Source organism: Pleurodeles waltl, chromosome 3_1 (genome assembly GCF_031143425.1).
Source record: "Pleurodeles waltl isolate 20211129_DDA chromosome 3_1, aPleWal1.hap1.20221129, whole genome shotgun sequence".
Classification (NCBI taxonomy): Eukaryota; Metazoa; Chordata; class Amphibia; order Caudata; family Salamandridae; genus Pleurodeles; species Pleurodeles waltl.
Window position 1 is genome coordinate 746666766 of NC_090440.1, and position 14130 is coordinate 746680895.

Below are 14130 nucleotides of genomic sequence, written 5' to 3' on the forward strand. Positions count from 1 at the left end.
TCAGCATCTGGTCTGTAACTTGTGTCTGTCTCCAGAGCACAAGGAGGATACCTGTGAAGCCTGTCGAGCGTTTCGGTCGAGGAAGACATTAAGAGACCGAAGAGCAAGAAGACTGCAGATGGCGTCGGCGCCGACAGGACAAGAGCGTTTCGAGGAGAAAGAAGAAAGCTTCTCCATCCATGAATCGGACTCGGACGAGCTCGATCCCGAAGAAACGCCGAAAACCATGAGTAAGACATCGAAACATAAAACTCACGAGAAGACAACAAAAGCCCAGGGGACGCCACCGCCAACAGGCCATGGCTTAACCCGAAAGATAGGTGACCGATCATCGGCACCGAAAAAGGGCATGCATGTGGCGAAGTCATCCGACTCCGGTCGAGATACCGCCACACAGCAATCTCGGGCCCGAGACACTGGCCCCGAACAGATTCGGCACCGAAATGGTTCGCCACCGAGAAACCACGACGCCGAAAATAAAGAAGGTTGCCTCGGAGCCCAAAAAGGCGACCGAAAAGATTTCGATTCCGAAACATCCAGCATCGGAACCGAAAACAGGTTCCTACACAGAGGAACAGGGATTGTCCTCCCAGATGCAAGGACATAAGTTCGGAGAGGAACTTCAATCTGTTGAGCCAGACTACACTCAAAGAAGGCTCCACATTCAAAAAGACACAGGGAAGATAAGCACTCTTCCCCCAATTAAGATGAAAAGAAGACTTGCCTTTCAAGAAAAGGACAAGCAGCCACAGGCAAAGGTGGCAAGACAAACAACTCCACCACCATCTCCACCACCATCAATGCACACATCACCGGTAGCCACTCCACCACTGATGCAATCTCCGACTCATACTGCAATGAGTCAAGATGATCCTGATGCATGGGACCTTTATGATGCTCCTGTATCAGATAACACCCCAGACTGTTACCCTACAAGGCCGTCGCCACCTGAAGACAGTACATCCTACACGCAGGTGGTCTCAAGGGCAGCTGCGTTTCATAACGTCACCTTGCATTCAGAACCAATTGAGGATGACTTTTTATTTAATACACTCTCCTCCACTCATAGCCAATACCAAAGCTTACCTATGCTCCCAGGAATGCTAAAACATTCAAAACAAATATTTCAGGAGCCTGTTAAAGGCAGAGCCATAACTCCAAGGGTGGAAAAAAAGTATAAGCCACCACCAACAGACCCTGTTTATATTACGCAGCAATTAACACCAGATTCTGTGGTTGTTGGGGCAGCTCGCAAGAGAGCAAACTCTCATACCTCGGGAGATGCACCATCTCCAGACAAGGAGAGTCGCAAATTCGATGCTGCGGGTAAAAGAGTTGCAGCACAAGCAGCAAACCAATGGCGTATTGCCAATTCACAAGCACTTTTGGCAAGATACGATAGAGCTCATTGGGATGAAATGCAGCATTTCATAGAACACTTACCCAAAGAGTTCCAGAAAAGGGCAAAACAAGTGGTAGAAGAAGGACAAAGTATCTCCAATAATCAGATACGGTCATCAATGGACGCAGCAGATACAGCTGCAAGGACAGTAAATACTGCAATAACAATAAGGAGACACGCATGGTTGCGTACGTCAGGATTCAAGCAGGAAATACAACAAGCCGTGCTGAATATGCCCTTTAATGAACAGCAGTTGTTTGGGCCGGAAGTCGACACTGCTATTGAAAAACTCAAAAAAGATACTGATACCGCAAAAGCTATGGGCGCACTCTACTCCCCACAAAGCAGAGGCACATTTCGCAAAACACCATTTAGGGGAGGGTTTCGAGGTCAACCTACAGAGGCCACAACCTCACAAGCAAGGCCCACTTATCAAAGCCAATACCAGCGGGGAAGTTTTCGGGGGCAATATAGAGGGGCACAATTCCCAAAAAATAGAGGGAAGTTCCAAAGCCCCAAAACCCCTCAAAACAAACAGTGACTTCCAAGTCACACATCCCCAACATATAACACCTGTGGGGGGGAGACTAAGACAATTTTACAAACATTGGGAGGAGATAACAACAGACACTTGGGTACTGGCAATTATCCAGCATGGTTATTGCATAGAATTTCTCAAATTCCCTCCAAACGTGCCACCGAAAACACACAATATGTCAAAACAACATATAGATCTTCTAGGACTAGAAGTTCAGGCATTACTACTAAAAGAAGCAATAGAATTAGTACCAGAACACCAGAAAGGAACAGGAGTTTACTCTCTGTACTTTCTCATACCCAAAAAAGACAAGACTCTGAGACCTATATTAGATCTCCGAACATTAAATACCTACATCAAATCAGATCACTTTCACATGGTGACATTACAAGACGTAATCCCACTACTCAAACAACAAGACTACATGACAACACTAGACCTAAAGGATGCATATTTCCATATACCGATACATCCTTCACACAGAAAGTACTTAAGGTTTGTATTCCAAGGAACACATTACCAATTCAAGGTGTTGCCATTCGGAATAACAACTGCGCCAAGAGTTTTTACAAAGTGCCTAGCAGTCGTAGCTGCACATATCAGAAGGCAGCAAATACATGTGTTCCCATACCTAGACGATTGGTTAATCAAAACCAACACTCTAGAAAGGTGTTCACAACACACAAAGTATGTCATAGAAACCCTACACAAACTAGGTTTCTCAATCAACTACACAAAGTCACACCTTCTGCCGTGTCAAATACAGCAATACTTAGGGGCGACAATCAACACAGCAAAAGGGATTGCCACTCCAAGTCCACAAAGGGTTCAGGCATTTCACAATGTAATACAGGCCATGTATCCAAATCAAAAAATACAAGTCAAAAAGGTGATGAAACTCCTAGGCATGATGTCCTCATGCATAGCCATTGTCCCAAACGCAAGGTTGGACATGCGGCCCTTACAACAGTGCCTAGCATCACAGTGGTCACAGGCACAAGGTCAAATTCTAGATCTGGTGTTGGTAGACCGCCAAACATACACCTCGCTTCAATGGTGGAACAGTATAAATTTAAACCAAGGGCCGCCTTTCCAAACCCAGTGCCACAATACGTAATAACAACAGATGCCTCCATGATAGGGTGGGGAGCACACCTCAATCAATACAGCATCCAAGGACAATGGGACACTCGCCAAAAACAGTTTCACATAAATCACTTAGAACTATTGGCAGTATTTCTAGCGCTGAAAGCATTTCAACCCATAATAAGCTACAAACACATTCTTGTCAAAACAGACAACATGACAACGATGTATTACCTAAACAAACAGGGAGGCACAGACTCAACACAGTTGTGTCTCCTGGCACAGAAAATATGGCATTGGGCGATTCACAACCACATTCGCCTAATAGCACAATTTATTCCAGGAATTCAGAACCAGCTAGCGGACAATCTTTCTCGGGATCACCAACAGATCCACAAATGGGAGATTCACCCCCAAATACTGAATACTTACTTCCAGAGTTGGGGAACGCCGCAAATAGATCTATTTGCAACAAAGGAAAACGCAAAATGCCAAAACTTCGCATCCAGGTACCCACAAGATCAGTCTCAGGGTAATGCGTTATGGATGAGTTGGTCAGGGATATTTGCTTACGCTTTTCCCCCTCTCCCACTCCTTCCATATCTAGTAAACAAGCTGAGTCAAAACAAACTCAAACTCATACTAATAGCACCGACATGGGCAAGGCAACCTTGGTACACAACACTACTAGACCTCTCAGTAGTGCCTCATGTCAAACTACCAAACATACCAGATCTGTTAACGCAACACAAACAACAGATCAGACACCCAAACCCAGCATCGCTGAATCTAGCAATCTGGCTCCTGAAGTCCTAGAGTTCGGACATTTAGACCTTACACAGGAATGTATGGAGGTCATAAAACAAGCTAGGAAACCTACCACTAGACATTGCTATGCAAATAAGTGGAAAAGATTTGTCTATTACTGCCACAATAATCAAATTCAACCCTTACACGCATCTGCCAAAGACATCGTAGGATACTTACTACATTTACAAAAATCAAAGCTAGCTTTTTCTTCCATTAAAATACATCTTACAGCAATTTCAGCTTACCTGCAAATTACGCACTCAACTTCTCTATTTAGAATACCAGTCATAAAAGCATTTATGGAAGGTCTAAAGAGAATTATACCACCAAGAACACCACCAGTTCCTTCATGGAACCTCAACATTGTCTTAACACGACTCATGGGTCCACCTTTTGAGCCCATGCACTCTTGTGAAATGCAATACTTAACATGGAAAGTTGCATTTTTAATTGCCATCACATCTTTAAGAAGAGTAAGTGAGATTCAAGCATTTACCATACAAGAACCATTTATTTAGATACACAAGCATAAAGTAGTTCTACGAACAAATCCTAAATTTTTACCAAAAGTCATATCACCGTTCCACTTAAATCAAACAGTAGAATTACCAGTGTTCTTCCCACAGCCAGACTCTGTAGCTGAAAGAGCACTACATACATTGGACATCAAAAGAGCGTTAATGTACTACATTGACAGAACAAAACTAATTCGCAAAACAAAACAATTATTTATTGCTTTCCAAAAACCTCATACAGGAAATCCAATTTCCAAGCAAGGCATTGCTAGATGGATAGTTAAGTGCATTCAAACCTGTTATCTTAAAGCTAAAAGAGAACTGCCTATTACACCAAAGGCACACTCAACTAGAAAGAAAGGTGCTACCATGGCCTTTCTAGGAAATATTCCAATGACAGAAATATGTAAGGCAGCTACATGGTCTACGCCTCATACATTTACCAAACACTACTGTGTAGACGTGCTAACAACACAGCAAGCCACAGTAGGCCAAGCAGTACTACGAACATTGTTTCAGACAACTTCAACTCCTACAGGCTGAACCACCGCTTTTGGGGAGATAACTGCTTACTAGTCTATGCACAGCATGTGTATCTGCAGCTACACATGCCACCGAACGGAAAATGTCACTTACCCAGTGTACATCTGTTCGTGGCATTAGTCGCTGCAGATTCACATGCGCCCACCCACCTCCCCGGGAGCCTGTAGCCGTTTAGAAGTTGATCTTGAACATCTGTATATTTGTAAATATATATATTACTTTAAACTACATTATGTACATACGTTTTCACTCCATTGCATGGGCACTATTACTAGCATATACAACTCCTACCTCACCCTCTGCAGGGGAAAACAATCTAAGTTGGAGTCGACGCCCATGCGCAATGGAGTCGAAATGGGAGGAGTCCCTCGATCTCGTGACTCGAAAAGACTTCTTCGAAGAAAAACAACTTGTAACACTCCGAGCCCAACACCAGATGGCGGGATGTGCACAGCATGTGAATCTGCAGCGACTAATGCCACGAACAGATGTACACTGGGTAAGTGACATTTTCCATATATATATATATATATATATATATATATATATATATATATACACAATGGCTCCAACAGCTCCAAATGAGATCTGATTGGCTGCCTCACATCAACAAAGATGTGGAAAAAAAATAATAGATAGGAGGGCCAGGTGAGGATACCCTTACACCTGGGGGTTGGTAGGACCGCAAAGTAGGGCAAAAAATGTGTTAATTTTTTTTAGTGGCTCTATGATGACATTTTATCTCACTCATGTCAATTAAAACCCCTTGGGTGTGGGCCAGGGCCCAGGGGTTCAATGCATGTTTTTTTTTTGTTTTGTTTTTTTGGTGTGTAGTCCCACTCCCTGAGCCATAGAATGGTCTCCAGAACCCTATCCCTCAGGGCTCCTCCGGGACACTATATATTGCTCAATCCAGTGAGAGCAGAAAGAAAAGCTGCTCCCAGCCGGTTTGGACAAAAATGTTAGATTACTCCTGTCTGGTGGGAGCAGAAAGAAAAGCTGATCCCAGCCAAGCAGGAGCAAACTAGTGAAGTCTGCTCCTATTATCACCCCGGATGGGTGTTGGATGGGGAGCCAGCGACGTTGCTCGGGCCATGGGCCTCCAACCACCACCCCCAGGGCTAACAGTCTTGTTGGTGCCCCAGATGGGACTGAGGCATCCAAATGAACAAGTTACTTACCTTCAGTACTTATTTTCTGGTAGAAACTCTATCCAACCGTAGTTTCTTTACATTAAAATACTCCCTAGGCATCAGACTGGATCCAGAAGTTTTGAGAAGTACCTCTGTGTGCCAGTAAGCGACGGTGATGGCTCTGTGCCGATATTGTCCACGACTGATGTGACTTGTGCTGGGCCTATATAGGCGGCACCTTAGCACGCTGACATCAGATTCTTTCTTGACACATTTTGCGTAAACAGACGCAGAGCTACATCAGAATGGTTATGACCAGTGTGCTGAAGCTAAGAGGAACCCTCCAGAGGAATGAAAATACTCCGCAGAGTAGGAGGAAAGGAGGATTGGTTAAGGAATCTGCAGTTAGAATCTCTACTACAAAAGGTGTTACAGACGGTAAGTAACGTGCTCTTCTGGAAGAGCCTTCTAACTGCAGATTCCTTATTTTAGAATACATACCCCAGCAATAACCTCCCCGGAGGAGAGGCTGCAATCTGATTTAAACCAGAATGTCCTGAAGAACCAAGCTGGCAAAATGCCCATCTTGACAGCCCTAACAGTCCAGAGAGCAGGGCTTTGTGACCATGTAGAGCAACTCCCACGTAGCCACCTGACAGATGCTGAGGACAGGCACCCCACATGCTAACACAGTAGTGGCAGCCTTGGCTGATGTAGTGAGCACTCAAGTCTTATGGATGTTGCTTCTTTGCCAGTGCCTAGCAGATTTTAATGCATAGTACAATTAATTTAGAGATTGTTCTCTTCTGCACAGGGGGAGCAAAACATTTTGGAAGGGTGAGCATCTGACTGACATGAAATGTCGTAAACTGCAGTTACCACCTTAGGCAGAAAGGAGGCATGCATTTGGAGAGCCAGTTTGTCCTGGTTTAAGAGAGTATACAGTGGGTGAACCTAGAGGGCCTCAGGCTCGCTCACCTCGGGGCTGATATAATGGCCATCTTTCAACGCCACCCAGATGTCCTGCAACTTCAACAAATTGACGTGGAGCCAGGTCTGCAAAGGACCTACTCCAGCATCAGTCTTCAACCCTAAGCCGTTGTCGGACCACTCCAGGCCTATGTCATATGAGATTTTTTTTAAACTGCAACCAGTCAGTTGTTAGCCAGACTCTAATCCTTTGCCTCATCACCAGTACTTGCAGAGGCTTGAGGCCTATTTTGGATCCCACTCTGACATGGTTCATGGTATGCAAGTTCCCCATGACATTGATGGTGACGAGAATAAAGATAACCTGTTCCTACCTCATTGTACTGATGAGGGGCTGTACCAGGATTTATAGAATACTGGACACGTCTCCAGAAACTCAGTTAGACTTGCCACTTGGTCCACCAGCTGAAGAAAGTGCCTCTTTTGCAGGAGTTATGCAAAGTGCAGTAGAAGTGATAGATTTACCGTTGTCTATTGTTGTAATTAAGGCAAATGTATTAACTGGGATCCTTCAACCAGGTCTGTCCTCTATTCTATTCACCATACTTATAAAGTGCATGGCTACCAGGACTGGGCTTCCCAGTGCTCGAAAAAGAACAGTGAGGAGAGAAAGCAAACAGATTATGGTAAAAGATAGGTGTTTAACTGCTTCCTAAAGTGCAGGAAATTATTTTTGCATCTCAGGTTGAGGGGCAGCGAGTTCCAAAACTTAGGGGCAAGATATGAAAATGATCGACCCCGCACCTAGCTCTAATTATTAAGGGCACAGCAAGTAGATCAAGATTGCTGGGTTGATAAAGTGTTATCAATCGGTGTGTTTGGACCGATGTACCAGGAGGAGTGCCTTAAACTGTACTCTGCTGCTTATGGGCAGCCAATGGAGAACTTTAAGTGCTTCCCTGATTTGAAGTTTCCCTATCACCGCCTTGGGGCTGCCTAAATAGAGTGAATTGCCATAGTCAAGGCGTGATAGGATCAGCCCTTGGATCACTGCTCTTCTATTCCCAGCCACTATTGCCACTCAGCTTCTTCACTGCCACTATTGCCATTCAAGTGAGGCTCTTATAAGCACTGTCATGACGACTTGGTCCAAGAGGTGGTCGGTCTCCCAATCAGTCAATGTGTTTCCAGATGACATAGACCGCCCCCAAATAATCCACATTCCCTGAAATGGCATCCTACCCATGAATTTCTTTTTGGCACGGACATCGACACGCTAGGTCACTCTTAATGCCTTCTTGTCAAATCCTAGCTAACGAGTTGAAACATATTGATGCCTATGGGAAAAGAAAGTTCTTTTTGGCTAGTTTAGCCTTAAGATCCTTAAACGCAGAGTGCTTTCTGGGCAGGAACACTCATGCTATATGGGGCATTGCCAGCAAGATCCTGCTGACCATCCCGGAAGACCACAGGGCCTCCGTACCTAAAACCTTACATGATGGCAAGGATGTGGCAAAGTATGTCTTATGTGCTGACTTCGACACCACAGACTTTGCTGGCAGAGCTGCTGTATCCAGGGTTGTGCTTAGAAGGCACATCTGGATGATATCCCTTATGGACATACCTTTTAACACCTCTAGATTAGAGAGAATACTGATTTCTTGCTTCAACGACTGAAGGACATTCTAGCCACAGCATGTTCCTTCGAACTCTTGTCTCTTGCCAAGAAGTCCCACCACAGGACGTTTAGGGGCTGTTCCAGGGAGCTAGCTGACAGACAACACCAGCCCTCCCATTATATTCAAGAACAGCAGGCCCTGTTGTTTCAAGTGAGGTAGTGGCGATTGCACCAGAAGGGACACCTCTTGTTTAATTATTCAAAGATGGTTATTTCCATCAAGTTTTTAAGGGTCAATTTTTGAGCAGTATTATTTTAATATTATTAAGATTTAATTTTCTTGTTACATTCATCCCCATTGGACTGTTTGGCATATTAGTTCTCTTATATGAGAAACAAATACAGGGACCCTTTCTCGACATACTAGATTTATCAGTAGTATTTTCTAACAGTATTACCTCGTTGTTTCTAACAGACTATGGGGATAATTACGACCCTGACGGAAGGCGGAGAAGCGGCGGTAAGACCGCCAACAGGCTGGCGGTCTTTTTTTTGGAATTATGACCATGGCGGTTACCGCCAAGGTCATCCGCCGCTTCTCCGTTCCGCCCGCCAGGGCGTAGACGACCGCTGGGCTGGAGACCAGGGTCTCCAGCCCGGCGGTCGTCACTATACCGCCGGCGGTATTTTGACCCGGCTGACCGCCATGGATTTCATGCGGTTTGGAACCGCCATGAAATCCATGGCGGTAAGCACTATCAGTGCCAGGGAATTCTTTCCCTGGCACTGATAGGGGTCTCCCCCGCCCCGACTCCCTAGCCTACCCCCCCCCCACCACCCCTGCCACCCCCCAAATGTAGCAGGACCCCCCTCCCCACCCGACCCCCAACATAACATCACTCATACACACACAACACGCACGCAGGCACCACCAACACACATACATGCACACACACCGACATACATGCCAACATCCACACACAGTCAGACACGCACACCCACATTCAAACATACACGCACACAACAATATAGACATACCTACAGTCATACATGCACTCATTCTCAATCTCACAACACCACTGCAAGCATACACGCACTCACACACCCCCACTACATACACACACGCACACCCCCATGCACCCACACAACATACAACACCCCCCCCCCCTCACCCCCCTCCCCTAACGGACGATCGACTTACCTGGTCCGTCGAACCTCCGGGAGGGGACGGGATCCATGGGGGCTGCTCCGCCGACACCACACCGTCAACAGAACACCGCCACGCCGAATCACAGGATGTGATTCGCTGGGCGGTGTTCTGTTGACGTGGAGGTGGAGCAACCTCCACATCCCCGCCGCCCGCCAGTATTGCTGTTGGCGGCTCTCCGTCCAAAAAAGGACGGAGAGCTGCCAACGGTCATAATACGCCGAGCGGCAAACCGCCACCACTGGCGGTCTTCCTCACGGCGGTCCCTCGGCGGTCTTGGAAAAAGACCGCCGAGGTCAAAATGACCCCCTATGTATTGCCATGTATAACGGGGTCCAAAGTTTAATAGGGGTTTAACATTATCTCGTGATTTAAATAACGAAATGCATCTCCAATGAGATACGTTTCCTAATGTCTTGATGGAGTATAATTTGATTTACTACCGTATTTTTCCTCGATTCAAATATTTTGAATTGTATTTAAAGCATAAAGTCCTACTGTTATTCGCTTTTGTGCCATATTTAAGCACATTTACATAGCTTCACAAATGCCACATGAATAAACGTTGTTTTATTGGGGTAAACGTTACATAGACGCTTCTAATCTTCCAGATGAATCAGCTCTTAGGATATTTTAACTACACCCTTTGCTTGACTTGAAGCATTGATCCTGTTGCATACGAAACATAATGATACAGTTCTAAAATACGGTGGTATTTTCGATACCAAAGGCGATCATTTGAAAAGCAGAGGTGAAGTTTAATCAGAAGATCATCATTTGATGATTATTTTTTTTGTCTTTTGCAGATTCACGAATTCAGAAGTTTTTAGAGGGTCACCTTTCTTCAAACCAACAAAAATGTGTTCCTGTGCTTCCTGGTGGTTTGGGGCCCATTCAGAGAGAACTTGAGGAGATAGCCACCAGATATACTCGTTTTGTCAACTATAACAAGATTGTGTTCAGCCCTTACTATGATATGATCCTCAGTAAAATACTTAATAAGGATGATTCCCACTGAGTAGTTAAATCACCTGAAGTACAGTTTGATAATGTATGTGCTGCTTAGACAACAATCACTTTGGCTGCTGTACAAACTGGTTGTTTGCGTTTGTGAAAATTGATCAGTGTAACACATTTTATAGCTGGAAAATCCCACAGATAATGAGGTCAAAGATATTTGCACAGTGATGGAGTTCTTTAAGTATTTCTGATTGTATAAGATGAAAGAACTGTTTTTGCCACACTTTCTTGAAATTGTTTTGGACACCAAATTAAAAGTAAAAAAAAAAAAATTAGCCACATATTTTACTCATGCAACTGGTTGATTTGTTGTGTCTAATGGCAGAATGCAGTTCTAAAACAAGACTGAGCAGAAACACTATAATATTTGCATTTAGACCACTTTATCAAGCAGTGGAGGTAGCTTTATAGTCTTAAAGACAACATTGTTTCTGTGCCTACAGACTGTGTTTTTAATGCTGCTTTTAAAGAAAATGAAGAGTTTCCAAAGAGTGGGTGAGAGAAGTGATCTGAATATTTAGTTTTTGCACATGAAAGGATTAGAAATGTTTACATTGCAGAGCCTCTTAGTTTATGATATGTTCATCCCCACTCTGGCCTGGGGCAAAAAGGTTTTATATTGAGGCGGCTGGATTAGGATGGATAGTTTGGTTTAATGATACTTCGTCAGCGTGAATTGGACCAATTCACAGCATGTTGCTAAGTTCCAAAGCGGTTTTTAGGGTTTTCACTATTAAACATTTTGAAAACAATATTGATTCCACAGAGTGAATCATGTTTTGCTAGGGTTGTAGACGTTAGTTGCATGTTTTTGCAGCAACCCTTCTTGCCTTTCATTTCAAATCGCTTATCAACAGTCACACCGAAATATTGTTACTGCACAATTTTTGTGCTTCTGAAACCGCATTTTCTATTAGGCAAGGGGAATGACTTATGGTCTTTCCAACCATCATACTGCAAAGCATTCCCATTTGTGCACCGTGTTGGCTGCATAAATTCTTCACGATTTTACCTAGGGGAATTTGTATGGGTAAAAACCTGCGTTGAAGGGCATTTTGTGTTGTATTGGGAACTGATGCAAAGTACAAAAAAAGTCTTCCACTTTACGCTGTCTTCATAATGAGGTTTTAAGAAGAATAGAATTCTGCTGTATATATATAGCCAGTGTGATGGCAATCATAGTCCACAAGCTCTTCATGCACTAGATTATCCGACCATAGAAGTCTTCTCTAACAAAGAAATTGCCTTTTCTAGTAAACAAAATGGCTAAATAATGCTGTTATGTTGAAGTTGCGGCTCTAAAAAAAAGTATCACAAAAGGTTTCTGCCGTAAAGGTTTTATTGTGTCCTATTGTCTAAGGATTTTGTTGTAGACCCAGATTGGGGAAAGCTTCATACTATGTAATGTAACTTACCGAGCTAAGAGCAAAGCCAAGAAAAGTAAGTTATTGTTTGTATTACTTAAAAAGGACTTAATCTCTTTTGCTGTTTTTGAGCGGTTATATAAGATCCTGCTTTCACAGGATTATGTTGTAGGCCCAGATTGGGAGATACTTAATATAATGGTAGAAGTAAGAGCAAATTACTTACTTAAAATTAATTAAAATTGAAAATTCTTTAATACGTAACTGGACAGTATGCTTCGAATAATGACTTTGCCCTGCCCTTACCTCTGTGGCAAGAACAAAGGATTGAAGTTACAGTGGCACTATGCTGTCCTTATTTAGGTTGTGGAAATACTACTGGTGGGAATGACTAACTGTTCGGTTGGAGTGTGATGTCGATGTTCTCCTTCTATAGTGGAGGGTAATATGTGATTACACATTATGATTTCGAAGTCCTTCATTTTTGCACATTTCTAAATATTTGTTTTTGCAATGACCATGCAGTTATAGAACATATATAGCTATCTATATCTTTCTATTTATCACACTTTACAGAGTATACATTTTATGTACTACTGCATGAGTTTCAGCTTTGTAACCATGTACTGGGTGTGACAATGTATCCGCTTCCTTTGAGTGCTACAAAGTAGTAATTATGTTTGTATCACAAGATAATTAAATTAATATTAACATCTTAAGCGATACCTGCTTCAATCTTTTTTTACTGTAACTAAAACAAATTGTGTAAAAGTGAATGCACAGTCAAATTATTGGTTATATCGTCTATCAGTGGATGTTTGGTGACAAAAAATATGTTCACAAGAAAGTAACAGTGAAAATGGTGTGACTTAGTAAGAGAACTTTCTACACATGGCAGTGATTTGTAATCTCTGGAAGTATGGAGTATAGCTTCTGAGGTGATACCTGCAAGTCCATACCAACCAAGCCTAAAGACATTTATGTGGGTGAATTGGCCATTCTTGGGGGGAAGATGTACAGATTTCAGGTGGTAAAACCACATCAACCCTTTATTCCCCATTCTGATCATTCAAAACTGAAGTCCTGCAGTAAAACTGTCCCGGGGGGAAAAAAAACGTAAGGTGTGGTAATGGATTTCCCTTGGGCAAGTTTACCTTTTAATGTATTGTTTATGGTAGGTTAGTGACTTTAAAATTTGAGCGTGCAGGAATTGTGAACCGTAAGGGCGATGTTGTACAAGTCCTGGACCAGTTATTCTAATCTGAACCATCTTTTTCATTTTGATTTCTTTAATGATGTTTTTCAGCTGGGAGCCAGTGGTGCTTTCTCAGTACCTTAGAAATTGTAGCTGTTCTAGAAATCCTTGCTACCAGATAGGGTTTATTTTCAACTTCATATTTATCTATTTGGTACTTATATAATGTGCCATGTTTAACCTTTCTGTTCCTTCAGAGCATAATAAGGGAATAACACACTGTCCGGCTGAAGAAAAAGATGTAGATATGTGGCTGTTTCAGGCTCTGAAGGTGCCCATGGCAGATGATGTCGTGTTACAGCCTCTGGTGGCCCAGAATGTGCGCTACAAAGCGAGGCTGAAAAGTAAGATTTACATGAGTTTGCTGTGAGTGCAGGTGATCCACTTTATGTCTCGGGACTGGGTTCAGGGCTTTCCATAGTCGTGAACCTTGTATTCCAGGGAACTGCCTACCTGTCTTATTTGTTTCAGTGAGCAATGCTGGACTGAGTTTGAAGTCGATGAGAAACAGCTTCCCACTGTTGTGTAGCGTTGAAACAACCACAAAGCAAGGCATTAAGAGTGATAGTAGTCTGGGAGTGAGTGAAGTGTGACTCGGTATAGTATCTCTGTACTCCTCTAACATGTATGTGACCGATTGTCAAAAGCTGTATATTACTTCTGGGCAAAGTGAGTCAGTTTACGTCTATCCATGTTTTTATGAGCATTT

General features: G+C 43.3%; 1 protein-coding gene across 1 annotated transcript in view; it reads left to right on the forward strand.

The window, feature by feature from the left end:
* TCP11L1 (t-complex 11 like 1) overlaps window positions 1-12885 on the forward strand; it is a 279925-nt gene extending 267040 nt beyond the window's left edge. The window contains exon 10 of the mRNA XM_069223521.1: window positions 10589-12885. Within this exon, the coding sequence (XP_069079622.1) occupies window positions 10589-10800 (212 nt within the window). The 3' untranslated portion in view covers window positions 10801-12885. The remainder of the gene's footprint in view (window positions 1-10588) is intronic.
* The last annotated feature ends 1245 nt before the right edge of the window (window positions 12886-14130 follow it).